Genomic DNA, 22,061 nt, shown 5'->3' with positions numbered 1-22,061 from the left:
ATACTTTTGTAACCCTTTCCAGCTTCATGCAAGTCAACAATTCTTGATCGTAGGTCTTCTGAGAGCTCTTTTCTGCGAGGCATGGTTCACATCAGACAGTGCTTCTTGAAACCAGTAAACCCAAAACAGGTGTGTGTTTTTTAAGGGCAGAACAGCTGTCAGCAACACATCCAATATCATCACACTGATTGGAGTCAAGGTTGGCTCATTCCTGGCTCCAATTAGCTCTGGGAGAAGTCATTAAGCTAGGGCCTCACATACTTTTTCCTCCCTGCACTGTGAATGTTTACATGTTATGTGCAATTAAACCATGGCAACATCTAATGTTTGTGTAGTATTATGTTCAGCAGACTGTGTTCTTCTATTGTTGTGACTTAGATGACGTTCAGAGCACATTTTATGCCCAATTCATGCAAAACTCCACGTAATCCCAAGGGGTTCACATACTTTTTCTTGCAACTGTAGTTCCATTGATGTCAATTGGGATGCAGCGTCTACAAGGTCACAGATGTTGCTCCCCATTTGACATGTGCAGGTGCATCTCCCCAAATGTACACGTTGTGCTGGGGTCTGTGCACCTGCACAAATGTCATATTGGGAGCAACGGGTGTGTCCAAAATTACATCTATAGGACTACCTGCATGTAACATCTGTGTATCCACATTCATGGGCATTAGATTTAGTAAGTATTGTGTGAACAAGGCCTTAGTTAGTGTCAGAGCAAGTGTTAATTACCTTCTCCCTTCCCCTGCAGGACAGTGTTAAAGCTTGTCAAATGGCCCTGAACCAGCATAGCAACAGGTTCAATATAAATACATATTATAGGATAAATTTTTTTAGCTCAGTGACATCTTTCTAGGCCTACATATTTTACAATAGAAAAAAATATAGAACATAGCAAAAGCAATAAAATGTCTGTAAAGAATAACTTTCTTCACTTTCAAAACTGTTGCTCACCTGTCCTTGTGAGACAAAAGCATGAATTCTCCCAAAGAGGTTCTGATGACAATGGTTATGTGTGCAGGACTAAAGGAATAGAGATCAATATCCCAGTAGCACAGGATTTTGACATGAGCAGATTGAATACCAGAAGCAAATGGATAAAATCATGGTACATCTATTGAACAAATTCTTACCATGTCCATTTCTTGCAGGATATAATACACTAATTTATTTTAAAGTGACATGTTCTATGTATCTTGTCCAGAATAGTAAATCTGTAATCATGATTCTCATTGAGGTAGGATTCCTAGCTGAATCAGTTGTTCCTTAACGAAATCTGAAGCCAGATCAATGGGACGTTTCTTATAGATGTCCAAAGGGCTGTATAAACTTGCTCCTCCATTTAAGAATTCAACAAGTGTGTCCACAAATCCTTCACGAATGGCATCATGAGCTGGGCATGTGCCAGTTGATGGGTCAGGGATTGTAGGGTCTGCACCATGCTCAATAAGTAGTTGGGCTATTTGTGGACATCCCATCATCATCACCTTCATTTACAATTCAAAAATAGGAAGTAGAGAAAGCAGAGAGAGGGAAACAACAGAGAGGAAAGAAATTGAGAGAAAGATTATTAATTCAGTCATTTGTACCCCTAACAATTAGACATTATTATCATCCTTATATATCAGCATCAAAGTACCAACATCTCTACTGAAAATCAAAGGCCTCTGTAATAATTGTTATAGATCCTAAGGTGCAAAGACTGTGTAAGAAGTTTAGACTTCATGCACACTGGCTCAAAAAACACCAGTGTTCCTGGCAGAAAAAAGTGCTAATTTTGAGTGGTTTTTTTGTAATAGTGTTTAGCAGCATTTAGCAGCGTTCAGCATTTTCTTCCCCCAGAAAAACGCTCTCAAAAACGCAAAACAGAAAGGATTTTTTTTTCTGCCTCTAAATGCTGAGCTTAAAAAAATGCTTTGACTACCTAATGTGCATGAACACATAGGATAACATTAGTTTCTTCCACAAGCAAAACTCCTCTAGGAGCAGCGTTTTTTAACCTCTTCCCATCCGCCCATTCCTGTATGTTAGCCTGCATAGATGGATCCTGCGTGACTCACAGAGCGCACACCCCGGAGCCTAGTGATCGGTGTGTCACCCAGGCACAGCGGATCACATTAGCGCTGTGTTTGTGTGATCATGTGATGTTTTACCATGTGACTCTGTAGAATTTTCAGAGACACATGTAATCATGTTTAGTGTCTTTAGGCGATTTCAGATAATTAAAGAGCTGGCAAAGTAAAAATAAAGTGTAAGGGGTAAAGTGTCAGTACCACAAACGGTAACCCCGAGCTACACTCGGGCTTACCATGCGGCGCTGCTCTGAGATCTGTTCTTCTCTTACCTTGTCCTGCGCTCCCGCGATGTCCCTCCTGCAGTGTCCCCTGTAATGTCTTCTGTCTTCTGGGCTCCGTTCCCTGCGACGTCGGGACGTACAGGGATGGAACGGCGGGAAATTAGAAAATGACAAAAATGACATTCACTAAATTCACTAAAATAACATAGTAAAACATTACTGTATCAAACCATTTCACATACATTTTGTCCCGAGTGCTTTGTCCTGTGCCCTGCCTGCATTTTTACTGTTCTATCTGCCTGGACACTGAGAAACGTCCATGGCTTCCAAAAAGCGTCCCTTTAGGTCAAAATCGGTTTTAGACCAGCTAGAGAACAGCCATAGTAAATTAGAACCACTTGCAGAATTGAGTGATAATGATTTGTGGGGAAATTCGTCATCAGACACTGAAAATGATTTTGCGACTTTGCTCAGTGATGTGGGAACTTGGCGCTATATTTCTAATTTCAGTGTTTTTGGTTTGATTATATTATTGAAGTAAATTTATTGTTATACTTTTATTTTTTATGATTATTTATTAAATTATAATTTATGATTTCGTGTTTCAAATTTTAACATACCCGGGATGTTTACTAGATTCTTGTTCGGACAGATTTCAGTGAGTTATTCTTAAAAATTACAGGCCTACAATAAAAAAACTACATATTTCCATGCAAAAAAAGGTACCGCGTTGAGCACAGAAATATGGACATAATCAGAGGAGGTTAAAAAAACAATGTAAAATGTATCATGAATAACAGTTCAGTGTAGGTAAAACAAAAATATAAAAACAGAGGTTATAAAGATGTGTCAACCTTATTGTCATGGCTGCCCTACCATGTGCTTCTGAGCAGCTGAGTCTGAGCAAGAAAAAGGAAGTGACGTGATCTAAGAGAATACACCAGTTTCAGCTTGTCAGTATGCGAATAACCATGCCATGGTTGTGTGTATGTCTGTATGTGTGTGAATGGATGGATGTATGTGTTGTATTGTGTATTGTGTCCTACGCATCTCTAAGGATGTCTTTTTATGTTACATGTAGACGTCATAATTCTCATAACTCAGAACCTTGTATGGCAAACAATTCTGCTTAGTAGAGCAATTTCATTGAAGGTAGGGGATACTCATATATGGTCTTTTTATTGACAAGCCCATATGTAACATTCTTCTTGATCTGAAACGTGGCTTCATAAGTTGACAATGTTACATCAGTCTACTCATGTGACAAATTTCTCTGTTTAAAGGATAGTATAACTAAGCATCTATCTTTACAAAATAGTATCTCAATAATGTTGTATAACCAAAAATCTACTTATGTAACACATATTACCAACTTATAAAACATAAATTAAATACACACAGATTATTATTATTATTATTATTATACAGTATTTATAAAGCGCCAATAGTTCGCTCAGCGCTGTACATTACAAAGGGAGACAGAACATGTGACAGAACAATACCAATACAATGCAAAACATGAGGGGATCGAGGGCCCTGCTCTTTCGAGCTTACAATCTAGGAGGGAGGGGGTGGTGGCACAGGAGGAGATAGCTGTGGGGGATGGAGTGGTAGGAAGAGTGGAGGAGGTCGGCAAGTTAGCAGGGGGTGGGGTAGGCTTCCCTGAAGAGATGGGTTTTCAGGGTGCGCCTAAAGGAGAGGAGAGTAGGTGATAATCTGATGGGTTGGGGCAGGGAGTTCCAGAGGATGGGTGACACCCTGGAGAAGTCCTGGAGGCGGGCATGGGAGGAGGAGACCAGGGAACTAGAGAGAAGGAGGTCTTGTGAGGAGCGGAGTGTGCGTGTTGGGCGGTACTTGGATATTAGGTCAGAGATGTAGTACGGGGCAGTATGGTGGACAGCTTTGTACGTCAGCGTTAGGATTTTGAATTTGATCCGTTGCGCAATCGGAAGCCAGTGGAGGGATTGGCAGAGGGGGGTGGCGGAGACAGAGCGGTTGGAAAGGTGAATGAGTCTGGCAGCCGTGTTCAGGATGGACTGAAGAGGGGATAGCCAGCGGCGAGGCAGGCCAGTGAGGAGGGAGTTGCAGTAGTCGAGTCGTGATATGATGAGGGAGTGGATGAGCTGTTTAGTGGTTTCTGGGGTTAGGAACGTGCGGATTTTGGCGATGTTGCGGAGGTGGAGTCTGCACGAGTTTGTTAAAGATTGGACTTGGGGCTGGAAGGATAGGTTGGAGTCCAGAATGACACCCAGTACTCTGGCCTGCGGGGCGGGTTTGATGGTAGCGTTGTTGGATGTGATGGAGAAATCAATGGGGGGTGGTGTCCGGGCTGGGGGGAAGACAAGAAACTCGGTTTTGGAGAGGTTCAATTTAAGGAAGTGGAGCGACATCCAGTCTGATATGTCGCTCAGTAGGTGTGTGATTCGGGCTGAGACCAAGGGGGTGAGGTGGGGGGTTGAGAGATAGATTTGTGTGTCGTCGGCATAGAGGTGGTAGTTGAAGCCGTGAGAGTGTATGAGTTGGCCAAGGGAGGAGGTATAGATGGAGAAGAGAAGGGGCCCGAGGACAGAGCCTTGAGGGACCCCAACAGAGAGGGGGAGTGAGGGGGAGGTGGTAGCATTATAGGTAACGCTGAAGGAGCGTTGTGACAGGTAGGATGAGAGCCAGGAGAGAGCAGAATCTCTGAGGCCGAGGGAGTGTAGTTTTTTGAGGAGGAGGGGGTGGTCGACTGTGTCGAAGGCCGCAGAGAGGTCAAGGAGTAGGAGCACTGAATAGTGGCCATTAGCTTTGGCGGTTAGCAGGTCGTTGGAGAGTTTGAGTAAGGCAGTTTCGGTGGAGTGTAGGGGACGGAAGCCGGACTGTAGGGGATCGAGGAGGTTGTTGTCGTTGAGGTGAGAGCATAGGCGGGTGTAGACGAGGCGCTCGAGGAGTTTAGATGTAAATGGGAGCAGGGAGATGGGTCTGAGGTTGTTCGGGTCATTGGGGTCCAGGGAGGGCTTTTTAAGTATGGGGGTGATGTGTGCATGTTTCAGAGGGGAGGGGAAAGTGCCTGAGGAGAGGGAGAGATTGAAGATGTGGGTGAGGGAGCGTAGGATGGAGGAGGAGGAAGGTCGTAGGAGTTGTGAGGGGATAGGGTCGAGGGGGTAGGTGGTGAGGCGGGCATCAGAGAGGATCTTGGAGACTTCCTCGATGGTAGTAAGGTCAAAGGTGCGGAGTGTTGGGGGAGCTTCAGTATGAGGAATGTAGGGTGGGGTGGAAGAGGAGGTCAGAGCAGTGGTGGGGCCGTGGGAGAGGGGTGATGAGGGGGTAGCTGAGTGAGGGTGAAGGGGGTTGGAGAGAGTTTGAGCAGCGACGAAATCCCTGCGGGTTAAGTCGAGGGGGAGTGGGGATAAGGGGGTAGCTGTGTGAGAGGGGACAGGTTGAGAGGGCGTGTGAGTTGCGGCAATGTCCTTGCGAATTGTGTCAATTTTGTTTTTGAAGTGATTGGCAATCTCAAGGGCAGTGAGTGAGGTGCTGGGTGGAGGTGGGGGTGGAGAGAGTAGAGAGTTGAAGGCAGAGAAGAGTCGGCGAGGATTGGAGGAGAGGGCCTTGATGAGGGTCAAGAAGTAGGCCTGTTTGGCAGCATGGAGGGAGGAGGTGTAGGTGCGGAAGGCAGATTTGTAGCGGGTGAAGGCTTGTTTGGATTTGGTTTTGCGCCATAGTCGCTCCAGGGCACGACTTTGTCGTTTGAGGGTTTTGGTGTGATCAGTCTGCCAGGGCTGGAGCGGTCGGGGTCTGATGTTGCGTGTGGTTAAAGGCGCTAGTGAGTCAAGGGCTGTTGAGAGCGCGTTGTTGTAGGCGGTCAAAGCCAAGTCGGGGCAGGACAGGGGGAGGATGCGGTCGTGGAGTTGATCAGCTGCAGAGTGGAGGGAGGCAGGATTAAGGTTGCGGAGGTTACGGCTGGTAGTAGTGTGACATTTGGAGGGGTAGGCGTTGGAGGACGAGGAGATAGAGAAGGTTATCAGGTTGTGGTCAGAGAGAGGGAAGGGGGTGTTAGTGAGGTTGTGGGGAGCGCATCGGTTGGAGAAGACAAGATCAAGGATATTTCCGTCGGAGTGGGTGGTGGATTGTATGCACTGTGCAAGTGCAAAGGAGGAGGTTAGGTGGCGGAGACGGGCTGTGTCCGGGTTGTCGAGGTTGACAGGGATGTTGAAATCCCCAAGAATTATGGTGGGTAGCTCAGAGGAGAGGAAGAAGGGTAGCCAGGAGGAGAAGTCATCTAGGAAGCGGGGTATGGATCCAGGAGGCCGGTATATCACAGCAATCTTCAGGGGGGTTGGGGAGAATAGTCGGAGGCAGTGGGCCTCGAAGGAGGAGAAGGATAGGGAGGGGGGGTTTGGGAGGACTCGGAAGGTGCTCTGCGGTGACAGGAGCAGACCAACCCCACCACCTTTACGACCGTTAGGCCTGGGTGAGTGGGTCCAGGTGAGACCTCCGTAGGAGAGTGCAGCAGGGGAGGTAGAATCAGTGGGCTGGATCCAGGTTTCCGTAATCGCTAAGAGGTTGAGGGAGTGGTAAACAAAGAGGTCGTGGATGGCGGTAAGCTTGTTGCACACCGAACGGGCGTTCAGGAGTGCACATGAAAACGGGGGGGAGATTTTAGGGAGCAGGGGGACAGATACTAGGTTGCGGGGGTTGCAGTAGGACGTGGAGGTGGGAGGGTGTTGAGCGGGTGAGGGAGGTGGAGGGCCAGGATTCGGGGAGATGTCCCCCGCGGCTAGGAGGAGGAGAAGGGTGAGAAAGGTGGCATGGGAGCAGGATGTGCAGGAGCGTGAGAAACTCCTAGTGGAGGTGTTGGGGTCAGTGGGAGAGAGGAGTAATAGGAGGAGGTGGTGGGTGCCATAGAGGGGTGAGGGAAACAGTGAGGACACGATATACAAATGTTTGGGAGGGGCAGAGGGATATAGTGAATGGAATTTGGGAACTGAGGAGAGGAAAATGAGAAGGAGGAGTGGAGGAGACATTTTGGGGAGGTGAAGAGAGCAGTAGTAGGGAGATGATAGCAGTGAGGGGGAGATGTACAGGTTGTGGGGTGGAGCAGAGGGGTAGAGAAATGAGATTTGGGAACAGAGGGTAGTAATATGATGAGAAGAGGGGCGTATTATATAAAGGCACACAGAGTGGGTCTCAGGCATGTAAGAGGTTTCCCAGTGTGTTTGCTTGCAGTCTTCCAGCATGCAGTAGAGTTTCTTGCTGTTGTTGTGTCTTCCTGCTGCTTGGGTTCTCCTGCTTTAGTTCAACTGCTGCGTTTAACTGCTTCTTCTATGCACTCGTTCGAAGCCGCACTCAATCAGAAGCAGCACCCCATCAGGGACTGTGCCCCCCATCAGAGATCTCCCCCATGAGCTGATCTAAATTTATAGGGAGATGCTCAAAAAAATAATAATATTATATTATTAGAATATATATTATTTCATACTGATTCTATTTTGGTTCACTTCTGACTAACCGACACCAAAAGATCTTTTAACCAGCTATGCCCATCTATAGAAATGTCCTAAATACTCAGCTTCCAGCTAGTTAACATAACGCCAAATACTCTGACATTTTTCTGGCTCAGTTATAATGGAAGAATTCAACACTATCACTTGTCAAGGTCAACCACACATTTTAATATTAATTATGATTAATCATAAAAACCAAATATTTTGCAAGCGTACCATAAATATAATATAATTCCTATAAGTGCTGAGTTATGAATTTGGAATTAATGTTTAACAGACTGCTGTGACCAATCACAGAACTCATATAGTAAACATTGAAACTAAAAGTAAAGATCGCTTCTCTCTGCTCTCAGTGTGAAAGCAGAGAAAAGCGATCCTGCAGTGTGTGAGTGTACAGGAGCTTGTCAGGCTGCTTGTACACTTACACACTGCAGTGCCAGCCACCCCAGTGCCCCAGTTTAGTGCCCCTGTGTCCCTGATCACTGCCCCACAATATCAATAATAAATAATGCAGGGAGACCCTGTCACCTGTCCCATTGCACACAAAACACCTCCATACACCATACCAATGTCCTGGTCACCACCATACCAATGTCATGATCACCGCCATACCCCAAACCAACACCCTGATCACCGCCATACCAGCATCTTGATCACCTCCATACACCATACCAGCGCCCTGATCACCTCCATACACCATACCAGTGCCCTGATCACCTCCATACACCATACTAGCGCCCTGATCACCTCCATACCCCATACCAGCATCCTGATCACCGCCATACCCCATATTAGGATCCTGATCACCGCCATTCCCCATACCAGCATCCTGATCACCCTATATGCCATACCAGTGTCCTGATCACCACCATATCCCATACCAGTGTCCTGATCACTGCCATACCCCTTACCATCACCCTGATCACCACCATACCCCATACCAGTGTTCTGATCACTCCCATACCCCATACCAGTGTTTTGATCAGCTAAATACCCTATACCAACATCCTGATCACAGCCATACCCCATACCAGCATCCTGATCACCCCCATACCCCGTAACAGCGTCCTGGCTACTGCTTTATCAGTGTCCTGATCACCGCCATACCTCATGCTATTGACCTGATCACCGCCATACCCTTATACCAACATCCTGATCAATGCCATAGTAGTGTCTGGCATTTTAGGATCTCAACTGATCAATTTTTAAATATATATCTCATATTTGTGTAGACTCTATAGCTTTCACACAGTTTTTTAGTGCCCCTGTGTTCCTGATCACTGCCCCACAATATCAATAATAAATAATGCAGGGAGGCCTTGTCACCTTTCCCAGTGCACACAAAACCCCCCCATACACCATACCAATGCCCTGATAACCACCATACCAGTGTCCTGATCACCGCCATACCTGGCTACTGCCATATCAGCGTCTTGATCACCGCCATACCTCATGCTAATGACCTAATCACCGCCATACCCCATACCAGCATCCTGATCAATACCAGATGCCATAGCAGTGTTCAGCATTTTAAGATCTCAACTGATCAATTTTCAAATATATATCCTATAGTTTGTAGACTCTATAGCTTTCCCACAGTTTTTTTAGTGCCCATGTGTCCCTGATCACTGCCCACAATATCAATAATAAATAATGCAGGGAGACCCTGTCCCGGTGCACACAAAACACCCCCATACACCATACCAATGTCCTGATCACTGCCATACCAATGTCCTGATCACCGCTATACCTCAAACAAACACCTCGATCACCGCCATAGCAGCACCCTGATCACCTTTATACACCATACCAGCGCCCTGATCACCGCCATACACCATCCCAATGTCCTGATCACCAACATGCCAGCATCCTGATCACCCCATATGCCCTACCAGTGTCCTGATCATCGCCATACCCCTTACCATCACTCTGATCACCACCATACCCCATACCAGTGTTTTTATCAGTGCCATATCCTATACCAGCATCCTGATGACAGCCATACCCATGCCAGCATCCTGATCACCCCCATACCCCATAACAGCATCCTAGCTACTGCCATATCAGTGTCTCAATCACCGCCATACCTCATGCTAATGACCTGATCACTGCCATACCCCATACCAGCATCCTGATCAATACCAGATGCCATAACAGCATCTGGCATTTTAGGATCTCAGCTAATCAATTTTCAAATGCATATCCCATAGTTTGCAGACTCTATAGCTTTCACACAGACTAAATAATGTAAACTGTTTTGGGTTATTTTTGCCCCAGAAATGTAGCACATTACATTTTCGCCTAAATATATTTTAAAAAATTATCTATTTGCAAAATTTTATAAAAACTATGCAAAAAATTAATGTTTTTCAAAATTTTCAGTATTTTTTAATTTATACAGCAAAAACAAAAAACCCAGTGGTGTTCAAATACCACCAAAAGAAAGCTCTAACTGTCTTAAAAAAAGGATACAAATTTCATAAAGGTATAGCGTTGCATGACTGAGTAATTGTCACTCAAAGTGTGATAGTGCCGAAAACTGAAATTTGGCCTGGACTGGAAAGGGGTAAAAGTGTCCAGACTTGAAGTGGTTAAGCCAGTGTTCATGGACGCTACAATACTTATTAGTTGGTGCTTTCTTTCTTAGTTCCCACCAAAGATCCAATTTGGTTGGATTTCAGTTCACACTGTAAAGATGTATGACACAAAACAGTTCAGGCACCATATTTTTGGGGGCAAAGATAGATGAAACTGACCATATAAAGATAACTGAAAACTCAAAATAATAAAAGACAGCATCCCCCCCAAAAAAGGAATGATATAGGAAGGCTTTTATAAGGAGCCTCATCACTTACTCAAGTTGCTGGATGATCTCTAGCTCCCCATACCTTGTTCCTGTTTTCTGTGTTATTGTGACCTGTGATTTCCTGATACCGACTTGGCTTGCTCTTGGACCTGTCTACTGTGCTTAACCCCTGATCTGACCTCGGCTTGGCTAACGGATACTCTCTGTCACTCCTCTGTGTATGATCTCGGCTATCCCATCTGACTATGTCTGCTCTGATTCCCACCTGGTACCTGACCTTGGCTTGAACCGGCTATTCAGTAATCCTCTATTCCAGGAAGGGCTTGCATACCTCGCACAGGCGTCACCTGTCTGCAGACCTCATCTCCGTGCATCAGCTGTGCTTCTCGATGGACCACCAAAAAGTACTTCTACAGGCGACCTGTGTCACTTTGGGCCTGATTTCCGCTGTCCCACTCTCAGGGGAGTCTGGAACTTAGCCGCAAGGGAAGCCCTCTCTCCATTGGCCTCCATCACCAGGTACGTGATAGTCTGAAATGCTGCTCTCAACTGCAGTATGTTGGACACCATCTTGGACCTTTAAAAATGGCCATTGACCCTGAGCTCATTGCTCCTGAAATAGGACTCCCCAAGTACTTTGCTGGTGTCTGACTGCACCACCAGCCACTAGGGCATTAGAAGGGAATGACATGGCAGAAGAAAAAGCTTCTCCAACCACCAGGTCAGGCTTGTTTTCATAGAGGGTGTAATTCATATCTTCTGACTTAGGCCCTCTGACTGCCACTGGTCCAGAAACCCAACTTGAAAGGGAACGAGAGTTCAACTGAGCCTACCTTCCAGAGCGAAGCGGTTTCTCAAAATATGGCCTGAAATGTTTGCCTTGAGAGTCAACTGTCACCAAAGCTGTACCTATTGTAGCAATCATGCCCACAGAGATGGATGCGGTTCAACCATTTTGGCTCCAACCTCTATCTTGGCAAAGGATCCTCCATCTTGTACAAACATATCCCCCTCATTCTCATTCTTCCTCTCTGTTCAGCCACAGTGACATATGGCCTGTGTGTTGGCAGTGTCACAGGAGGCCAGAGCCCAGCAGGGGCTACGAGCTATAAAACCCCCAAGGGAGCTGGGGCTGTCCAAAGAACCTGTGCAATCTAGCACATTATAAAAAGATAAACAAAGCCTGCCCCTGAGTTCAAAGACATTCCTGAGGAGTAGGAACTAGATAACACTGTTAAAATCCATTTTTCTGCTATGTCTTATATCTTGGAATATGAGAGACTTACATAAAAACCAGGCCTATCTTCACATTGCCCACGAGAAGACAAACAGTTTGATAGGTCACACTCCCTGACTGGAATACCTAGGACAGCAGAAAATTACATCTCTTGAATCCTTCAAATATGTATTTCATATGTAGCCGTTCCTCAGATGTGTCTGCATATTAATGTACCCGCGGTTGGTATGTCACTTGTGCATACGGAAAGTTATGAGCAAAATATGAACTATGAGATATTTTGGCTCTAGTTTAGGTATCTGCCCAGACGATCCCTCCCTAAACGAGGCATTGGTCCTTGACTTCAGAGACACCCCCTGCTGGGGGACAACAAAATGGGCTGTCAGGCCTAAGAGAAGGAAAGTTGAAGAATTCTCCCTTTTAACATCAGAACCACCGTGGGAGATCGTGTCCTTTCACTCTGAATCTTGATCTGCTTAACCCAAGGCTGATTGGCAAGTACGTTAACCCTTTAACCTCCTTTCTGTTACCTTTTTGCTGTGCTGTTGTTCTCTGTATATTTATATATATATTGGTTACATCTTTTTTCTGTAAATATTTTTATTGCACCCTTTTGACCTTTTAGTAATAAATCCTTCTTTCTGAAAGTGTTGAACTGTTTCTAAAGCTCCTTAATGCAATTTATGAATTCCTGCCTCTAAAAGAGCGCTACTGTGTTTGTTTAACCCTCTGTATAACCTGTCTGCGGTGACCGTGCTATACAGACGATTATCTAAACCATTATAGTGTTATTGCTGAGATTGCCGAGTTTCCTCTTTCTCTGTACAAAAAGGAGGTAGTGGCAGTGTGAAGGGTTAATTGCATAATTAACCTGACCCAGTAACAATCGCATTCAGGCTGCCAGTGCATCAATTTGTGGTCCATTAGCTGGAGAATCGTTGTGCAGGGTGCAGCTGGGTGTGGCATTGTTACGCACGTGACATCACGATTTTAGATTGGCCAGTCCTTCGGTCACGAGTTTGGTGAGAAGGACGGGGTCTGATGCCGTGATTGTCACACCTATGTCCAAAGAGGAGCCACTAAGGGCCCATATGACATGTATGGGTGGCACAATCCCCAAAATACCAAAAAGCTTTCTTATATGGAGCTTTTCGCTAATGTCTTGGATTATGTGCTGGCTTACCAGTTTAACCTGGACTCCCAACCAGAAATACAGAAGTTAACCTATCTGGAGTGAGCATGGATACTGACTATTGAACTTTGGTCTCCTTTAACCCAACAGACATTCATCTTGAGACAGGAAGCCAAACTGACCACTGTTAATATAGGCTTCACCTTCTAAGATCAGGAACAATGCAGTTATTATGTATGTCCTTGAAGGCCACAGCATCTTCTAATGGTGAGGTCATGTATCTGGCCAGTTCCATAAGGGATACATCAACCAAACAAGTGATTCCAAACCTTGAACACTTTCCTATTCGAAAGGTATATTTTTGACTTCCTGCTGTGACAACATGCTTCAGTTGTGTAGAACGAACACTTGATTTAGTCACCGCTGTCAAGTCTTCCTCTGGAGGCACTTGAATACTTCCACAACGTTGCTTCTATTTTAAAGGTATTTCACCAACCATACAAAAGGAGAGATCAAAAGCCTGGACAAAGGTCATCCTCATCTTCTTGTTCAAAGAGATTAAATAAGATCTATTGGCTTGAGAAGGCTTAAAGACAAGTTTTAATGGCGCTGAATGGAAGGCTGGGCATTGTCAGAATAGATGGCCCTTGCAGATGGTACTTTCAAAAATTCCTTTAGCGTGTCATGACCACATGCTTAATTAATTGTGACAACTTGGTCACCATTATCTTAAAAACTGTATACTTGAACAAAGCAGGAATCATACAGTTATGTTCATCCACATCTTCCTTGGAAGAATCTAACAAGGGTTGATTTGCTAGAGAAGATTCTGATACTGTGCATTGGCAGGATATATGACCCCTTCACAGGGTGAGTGGAAGCAACTCCTTTAGAATGCATTGACCACACGTTCAATGAATGTGACAACCTGTTAGGTGTTTATATTTTTTTATCCCTGGCTGCTTGAACCAGCAGGGTTCATACAGTCATGCTCACCTGTATCTTCTTTTTGGAAGAGTCTGAAGAGGATTGTTTGTCTGGAAAGCTAGGAGACTACTCCTTGATAGAATAGATAACCCTTTCACAAGGTGAGTGGAAACACTAATTTAATGTGACAACCTATTAGGTCTCATCATTATTATCCTTGGTTGTTTGAACAAAGCATTATTCATGCTGTCATGTTCATCCACATCATCCGCTTTGGAAACTCTGAAGAGGGCTGTTTTGTCTGGGAAGGCTAGGTGGTTTCTCATTGCCAGAGCAGATAACTCTTTCAGAGGGTGAGTTGAAACCACTACTTTAACAGTGTATTTACAATGTGTTTATTGAATGTGACATCCTGCTATGTTGCATTATCTCTGTCCCTGGCTGCTTGAACAAGCAGGATACATACACTCATGCTCATCCACAGATTCTTCTTTTTAGTGTCTGAACAGAGCTGTTTTGCCTGGAAAGGCTATGAGACTGCTCAATACCAGAACATTAAACCCTTTTACAGGGTGAGTGGAAACAACTTATTTTGAGTGTACTAACCACTTGTTTAATGAATGTGACAACCTGTTAGGTGTCATCATCCTCATCTCTGGTTTCTTGAACAAAGCAAGATTCATACAGTCATAGTTATCTGCATCTTCATCTTTGGAGAGTTTATTTTGCCAGGGAAGGCTGTTTTGCCTGGGAAGGCTATGAGACTGCTCATTGCCAGTAAATATAACCCTTTCACAGGGTGACTCCTTTGAATGTACTCGCCACTTGTCTAATAAATGCGACAACCTGTAGATGTCATCATCCTCAGCTCTATTGTTTGAACAATGCACGATTCATATATTCATGTTCATCTACATCTTCTTTTTTTGAAAAGCCTGAAGAGGGCCGTTTTGCTTGGAAAAGCTCTGAGACTGCTCATTTCTAGAATAGATAATCTTTTCACAGGGTTTTGCCTGCTGCTTGACAAAGCAGCTAAAAAAACTATTCAATGCAGTAGAAAATAGCTTGATTGGTAACAAACTCTAAAGGGTTAACTACTGTTAAAGGGATGGCTGATCCTGCAGCTTCCAACTACAGCCCTAAGATTAAGCAGGTGGTTTGCCAGGGAGAGATGAAAAAGTTTTGTTCAGAAAAGCAACAAAAAGGAATCTGCAACAACATAATTACAATAATATTTTGCAATGTACACAAACCATCCAAGGGAATAGTTGACATCATAAAGACTTTCTCTTCTTTTTTCTTTGGCTGAGAAACTCCAATAGGCTATAGCTGGCTACAGTAGTCTTCCACAGGCAACTCATCTACCTGCTTTGGAAATGCTGGTCTTTTGAGGGGGTTGTCATAATGGCACAATAGTAAAGAAAACATGAAAAACCGCCAACGGGTTAATGCTATGTGTGAACAAAGTATTACTTTGTGCACCTGTTATGCAGAGTACTACATCTGGAGGAGCTCAGCGTGTGCACAGCAGCTGCACGGAGCAAGGAAAAACAATACCTAGCAATGCAGAATTCATTTGGATACAAAGCATTTTTAAATTTAGCTCATCCAACCTCCGCCGTCTGACTTTAAACATTGGCACTTCATGGGTGCATGTGCCTAGGGGAGAGTCTGCTGACATCATTGTCAAATTCACGTGGACCCAGCAGACCCCAAACAAGGCTGTTAGCTGTGATAAAAGCTACCCTGAGAACCAGCAGCAGGGCTCCCTGGATTATGGGTCAATTAGCGAGTACACCAGGGACCTCATCTAGCCTAAACTCACACGCATGGATACACATTAAGCCCTTTAGACCATCCAGGTAGAGGAGCACACCTAGGTCCTGCACATAGGCGGAAAAAAGAGGAATGTCAGAGACTACAGGTGGGCTCAAATTAATGAGTAAGGTTCTGGAAGCATGGGGGGACAACCCATACCCAGCTGTGCTGACATGAAGCCGCCAGGGAAAACTTCTTTTACCTGATATTGCACCATGGGACATTTTTTGTTAGAAGCGACATTTGGTTAATAACAAAGGGTAGGAAAATAAATTGTTTGTAATATACCTTTAAATTTTTTGTTTCCAATGATTTTTTTCTAACGTCTACAGAAGTGGTGTGACGAGGAGTTTATTTTCTAAGATGTGTTTTAAATGAATCATTTGCTGTAACATCTGTATGGTAACATTGAACTGAGAAGGGGATTTCCTAATAAATTAAGAACAAGCAGTTTGTTGTTCCAACACTTTAAAGCGAACCCTTTACAGACAACCCTGCCACATATGAACTCCTCACTATATGAACCATTTTCCAGTGAAGGATCTGCCAACAAGCTCTGCTCTAGTCGCTCCCCAGAGACCTGGTTATTTCCCCTTTTTTCCTTTCCACACAATTAGAGGAGCTGAAGCCAGGCTATAAATCACAGACAACACTTCAAAAGGCATCATAGTCTTGTATGACTGTTCTTTAAATTCCACAATGGCTGGAAGTTACTTTATCCATATGCAGATGGTCTAGGATTTAGCTTTTTATACTAGCAATAAAATCATGTATTTGTGATGTGCATTGCCCATAAATAATGACCGCTCCTTCAGCCCTGGTTCACACTGATGCGGGGCAGAATTTGCAGCGTTTTCTGTACGAATTCCGCACCTCATCACAATCACATCCTGTTCATGTGAACTGCTGAGGATGTATATGTTAAGTTAACAACACCCCGAAATTGGTCTGCAAAATGCAGTGCAATGTGCAGAATTGGATCACATTGGTGTGAATACCCGTGCGATCCGATTCTAGTGTGGACCAAAAAAAGGGTCCTGCACTCTTTTTGTGTGGATGCGGTGCGATTTGAGCCATACAAAATGTATGGCTCCAATTGCACCGCACACAATTCGCATGCGATTTGCATAGGAATGCGGTGCGGTTCCTGTGTGAATCATATGCGATGTACTGCACAGCATTAGTGTGAACCCAACCTTAAGCTGGATTCTGACCCCAGGCAGAATAAAGGCTGGGTTATTGCTGTCAGCACACTATTTTAAGTAGTCCATACTACCTAGAAACACTAAAATTATCACATTTTTCTTTATCCCCTGGTTTTTCCTTACAAAGATCTCTCTTGTTGGTTGCATTGCCTTGTGAAGGAAATAAACGTGGTTCTAGAGTGGTTACACAATGAAATGAACTAGATAGAACAAGGCCTTGAGCTGGTTTCACTGTCATGTGTTAATAGTAAGCTGTAATCCTAGATTGTAAACTCCAAGGAGCAGGGCCCTTCTAACCCTCTTGTATTGAACTGTATTGTTCTGTATTGTCTCCCAGTATATTGTAAAGCGCTGAGCAAACTGTTGGCGCTATATAAATCCTGTATAATAATAATAATAATAATAAAATGCCTGCATTATTGCAATGCGCAGTAACACACACCACTTTGTGTAGTGCTTTGTTGTCCCAGCATTCAACTACAGTATGTGCCAATGCAATGATGCTCATGTTGTGTGTTGTAGTGTGCTGCATTAAAAAAGGCTGCAGGAACTTTTTTGACAATTGCTGTGTGTTGCTCCCCATCCAAATTGAAAGTTACTGCCTGAAACACATGCTAAAATATGAAAAACCACACTTTGAAACATGTACGGTATGCACTGTGCTGATATCTCTGATAAATATGAGACATATTAGCAAGTTTCTACACTGCATCAGATTATGTGAGTGACTAATAATGCAACCAAAAACACTTAGCATATGTTTGCAAAACATGTTATACTTTGAAACCTTTTTTATTTTATTTTTTTTTATTTTTACACAAATAGCATACCATGGTTTCCACTGCAAAATAAGTAAAATCATACAAGTGATCCTGATAATTATTTTTTTGTCTAACTGTAAGGCTTTGTTCACATGGAATATAGGTGTCATTTTATCATGCAGTGGTAAATGGCTGCTGCTCAGTTCTTCGGCATTTTCAGAGAAGACAGTTCTCTCTGTGAGTGCCTGTTCATGAAGCAGTGTGGATCGCTTCTCTCCTTGTTAGGAGAAGCAATCTACAATCGCTTTGAACGCTAGAAACTCACGAGATTACAGTAAGAGATCAGTCAAACACACAGTTTACAAAGCAGCGGTAAATTACCACTACTTCGTTTGCGGTCTCCCTTATTCTCCGCATCTGGGCTGGAGAATCTAGAGGGAGAATTTTCACACAGACCGCCAGTGAAGAGCTGACATCACTCCTTCATACACTGGCTGTCAGTGACAGATTCTCTGTGTGCAGAGATGATCAGTGGAGAACATTTTCATCTCTGTTTCCTAAACCATTAATGATCTGAGATCAGCAACGATCCTCAGGATCGCTGCTGATCTCAGTTACATAAAAGGACACCATAGCTTGCAAAGCATTTGCAGAGCCTTCAGGATCGAGCCTGCAGGTGTGCCACCATAGGAAGTGGCTTCCTATGGGGGCACACGGAGAAAAGGAGGAGCGCCGGCATAGGACCGTAGAGGAGGAGGATTGGGGTCGCTCTGTGCAATTCTACTGCACAGAACAGGTAAGTATAACATGTTTATTATTTTAATGAAATAGACTTTAAAAACACTTTAAGTTATAACAAATGTAAGCGAAATGTAAAAGCCCGATGAAGTAATCTAAGAAATCCTGAAGGTTTGCATCTTTATTAAATATATCTTAAATCACCCAATAATAAAGGGTATCACTTAAACTCCAGACTTTCAACAAAAACAGATCTTAAAATCTTAATGGCAGTGCTAATTGCCACTTTAAACAAACTGCTTGCCGGCTTCAGTAATCTACAGCATGTTTGGTTTTTGTATGTTTGTTTGATGTAACAGTCAGCACTCACATTTAGATATGTTTACCATTCTGTTATGATTCAAATAAGATTGCGTATGTCTGAGTCATATATTGGATGATTCCCCAAAAAGCCTTTTGTTATATCACAGTACAAATCTCTCCTTGTCCAACCAGGAAGGAGCTAATTCTAAATATATGTGACATTTTAGCACTACAGTATAAAAATGGAGGAAATGTGTTTATTTTTAATACCTTCCCAGCAGGGGCCCGTGAGCACATTTTCACTGGTTATCAGTCTATGTGTATGCATACAAATTGCTAATAATAACTCATAACTTCCATATAATGATGTTCACAAACGTAAAACATTCTACAAAAGCCTGGCTGCACATAGAGAACATTCTAAAGAATACAGACATGCCAGATGAATTGTAGAATACATAAAAGTTATTAATAAAGTGGTTCTTTTTACATTACTACTGGTTCTGCCAAACATAAAGCATCTATGTGTTTGGCTTCACATCCAGTATAGTAAAACAACAGATGAGACCAGAGGCATAACTAAAACCTTCAAGGCTCTGGTGCAAGAATCCATGAAGGATGCCCCTGACCTCCCTCTTCCCTCCGAGCCCAGGGCTCTTCCCATTGATCATGGAGCTCTTTAGTCCCATCGCGGGGCCCTTTATTATGGTCCCACAGCAGGCCCCCTTCCTACTGTCTTGGGTAGGGTTGCCACCTTTTCTTCAAGCCAAACCCAAACACTTTAGAGGCACACAACATTTTTTTTGTAGTATACACTATACATACATTTTGTGATAAAATAACATTTCTAATCATATGGATTTAATTACAAGAGCCCCCCCCCCATGTCAGAGTCAGAGTCCACAGAGTTCACCAATTACATCTGAATTTGCAGAGTTCCCCTTTACATCTGAATCCACAGAGTTCCCATTTACATCTGAATCTGCAGAGTTCCCCCTACATCTGAACTTGTAGAGTTTCCTTACAATGATATAGGGAGAACTCTGGGAACTCTAATTTAAGGGGGAACACTAAGAACTCTGATTTAAGGAGGGAAATCTGATGTAAAAGGAATGATGCAGACTCTGGTGTAAAGGGGAACTCTGATATAAGGGGGTCTCTGGTAACCATAACCCCTCTTACATCAGAGTTCCCAGATTTCTCCTTTAATCAGGGTCCCAGAGCACTCTTTATATTAAAGTCTGCAGAGCAGCCTTAAATCAGAGTCTGCAGACAGAGCACCCCTTATACTGGAATGTGCTGAACCCCCCATGCATCAGAGTCTGCAAAACCCTCCTTACATCAGAGTCCACAGAGCCCCCCTGACATCAGAGTATGCAGAACCCCTGACATCAGATTATGCAGAGTCCCCTCCAAAGCAGAGTCTGCAGAGCCCTCCCTCAGATCAGAGTCCACAGAACCCCCCTTACATTAAAGTCTGCAGTGCCCCCTTTCATCAAAGTCTGCACAGACCCTTACATCAGAGTCTGCACAGGCCCCTTACATCAGAATCCATAGAGCCCTCCTTACAGCAGAGTCTGCAAAGCCCGTCTCACATCAGAGTCCGCAGAGCCCCCCATACATTAAATTCTGTAGAGCCCTCCTTACATCAGAGTCGGCAGAGCCCTTCTTACATCAGAGGCTGCAGATGTCCCCTCACATCAGAGTCTGCAGAATTTCCACTTACACTGTAAGTGGGATTTGGACTCTAGTGCAAAGGGGAACTCTGATGTAAGGGGGGCTCTGCTCATCAAAGCATCAGAGTTCACAGAGCTCCCATTCTGAGTCCACAGAGCTCTGCTTACATCTGAGTCCCTCTTACATTAGTACTCACTAGGAGGCAGGAGAGAGGAAGGAAGCAGGGGGGGCATTCCACTTAGAGTGGATGGATGGAGAGAATCTGTCAGCACCTCTCTCTTCTGCCTGCTGGGCTTCAAATTTTCTGCCCACACTTCCCCTTCTCTGAGGCAAAACATTGCCAGACAGTGTGGGCAGGGCAGACACAGGAGGAGAGAAGTTGATCAGCTCTTCTTCTCCTCTCCCGTTCATGCGTGGGGAGGGGAGAACTGACAGTGTTGGCTCTGGGCTGTGAGAGAGACACTCACAGCTCAGAGCCCTGCAGCCTGGGGAACCACAGTCTGGGGTCTTGGGCCTCCTACCCGCAGTAGCAGAACTCCAGGGCTCGGTCGCAAGTGCAACCGCCACTGGATGAGACCATTACTCCTACTTATGATTCACAACCTAACACAGTTATAGTGTATAAAGATTCTGATCACCCAAATCCCAAGTCAGAGCTCTGTACAACCTACTTGACAACACGCACCATGGCACATAATCTGGGGTGGTTTGCAAGAATCAGAAAGAGGCAGTTTCTCCCTAATGATGTGCCACAGTGCATGCTTTTCAGAGTATACAGAGGACTCCTGGGATGTGCAATTCTAGGAGGCTGCAGGTGACTTGAACATCATCCTCACCTAGGTAAGAATCCTGTGAGCCCCCACCCCCACAAAAAAAGTAAAATAAATAAATAAATAATTGAAAAAAATGTATATATATATACATGGTGTGTATATACATATATATATGGTGTGTGTGTGTGTATATATACACACACACACACCATTGGGGGCAGGGAGGAGGAGCTAGGACTTAATAGCCCTTTCAGACCTCATCAATTCAGCAGGGAGATAGGGGGTAGAAAGGAGGACTCTTTAAATAAGTTTTGGTAATTTAGTGGCTCCCAGCATTGACTATATATGGCCATGTCCATATATGGTCAATGATGCCACACAGAAGACACTGCCCCTTTGTTTATATCAGCTGTCATTCACCGGACCTTTCATTCAGTGGGAGTGAAGTGACAGGACCAGATGTGTGTTAGTGAGTTTTTCTTTGGTGCATCGCGTATTATGACTGACATGGATCTGTATCAATGGACAATGTGATTGAGGCTTTTTAATTAATGGACTTGTCAAAAACTATCTCTATCCTTTATTTACACTCTGCATTTATTTTTGTAATTGATTAGGCTGGGTCGTTAACTGGGGGCCCACTTATTATTATTGGGGCTGCCACATTCTGATAGCCCCCTGCCCACACCCTCATGATCACCAGGCTAGGGATGTTTTTTTTTTCCTTGCTTTTTGCATGAGGTTCTCCCTTAAAACCCATACCAGACTGGAATGCTCTGGTGTGAACTAGGGGATAACGTCGTGTCATTTTATTTTGTATTAGGGGGTCCCCTTTTAACACCTATACCAGACCCTCATTATTATTATTATTGTTATTATTATTATACAGGATTTATATAGCG

The 22,061-nt window shown here is 44.1% G+C and overlaps 1 protein-coding gene across 1 annotated transcript in view; it reads right to left on the bottom strand.

Moving 5' to 3' along the window:
• Positions 1–440: 440 nt before the first annotated feature.
• The window catches only part of LOC149458170 (cyclin-dependent kinase 4 inhibitor B-like), a 39,402-nt gene continuing 17,781 nt past the window's right edge, over positions 441–22,061 (bottom strand). Inside the window, exon 2 of the mRNA XM_089682598.1 lies at positions 441–1,490. Coding sequence (XP_089538724.1) covers positions 1,233–1,490 — 258 coding nt within the window. The 3' untranslated portion in view covers positions 441–1,232. The remainder of the gene's footprint in view (positions 1,491–22,061) is intronic.

The sequence above is a fragment of the Staurois parvus genome, unplaced genomic scaffold (assembly GCF_062004578.1).
Source record: "Staurois parvus isolate SC_StPar_1 unplaced genomic scaffold, SC_StPar_1.0 ptg000292l, whole genome shotgun sequence".
In the NCBI taxonomy this organism is placed as follows: Eukaryota; Metazoa; Chordata; class Amphibia; order Anura; family Ranidae; genus Staurois; species Staurois parvus.
The sequence above is the reverse complement of the archived record's forward strand: the minus strand, read 5'-3'. Positions and strand labels throughout refer to the sequence as shown.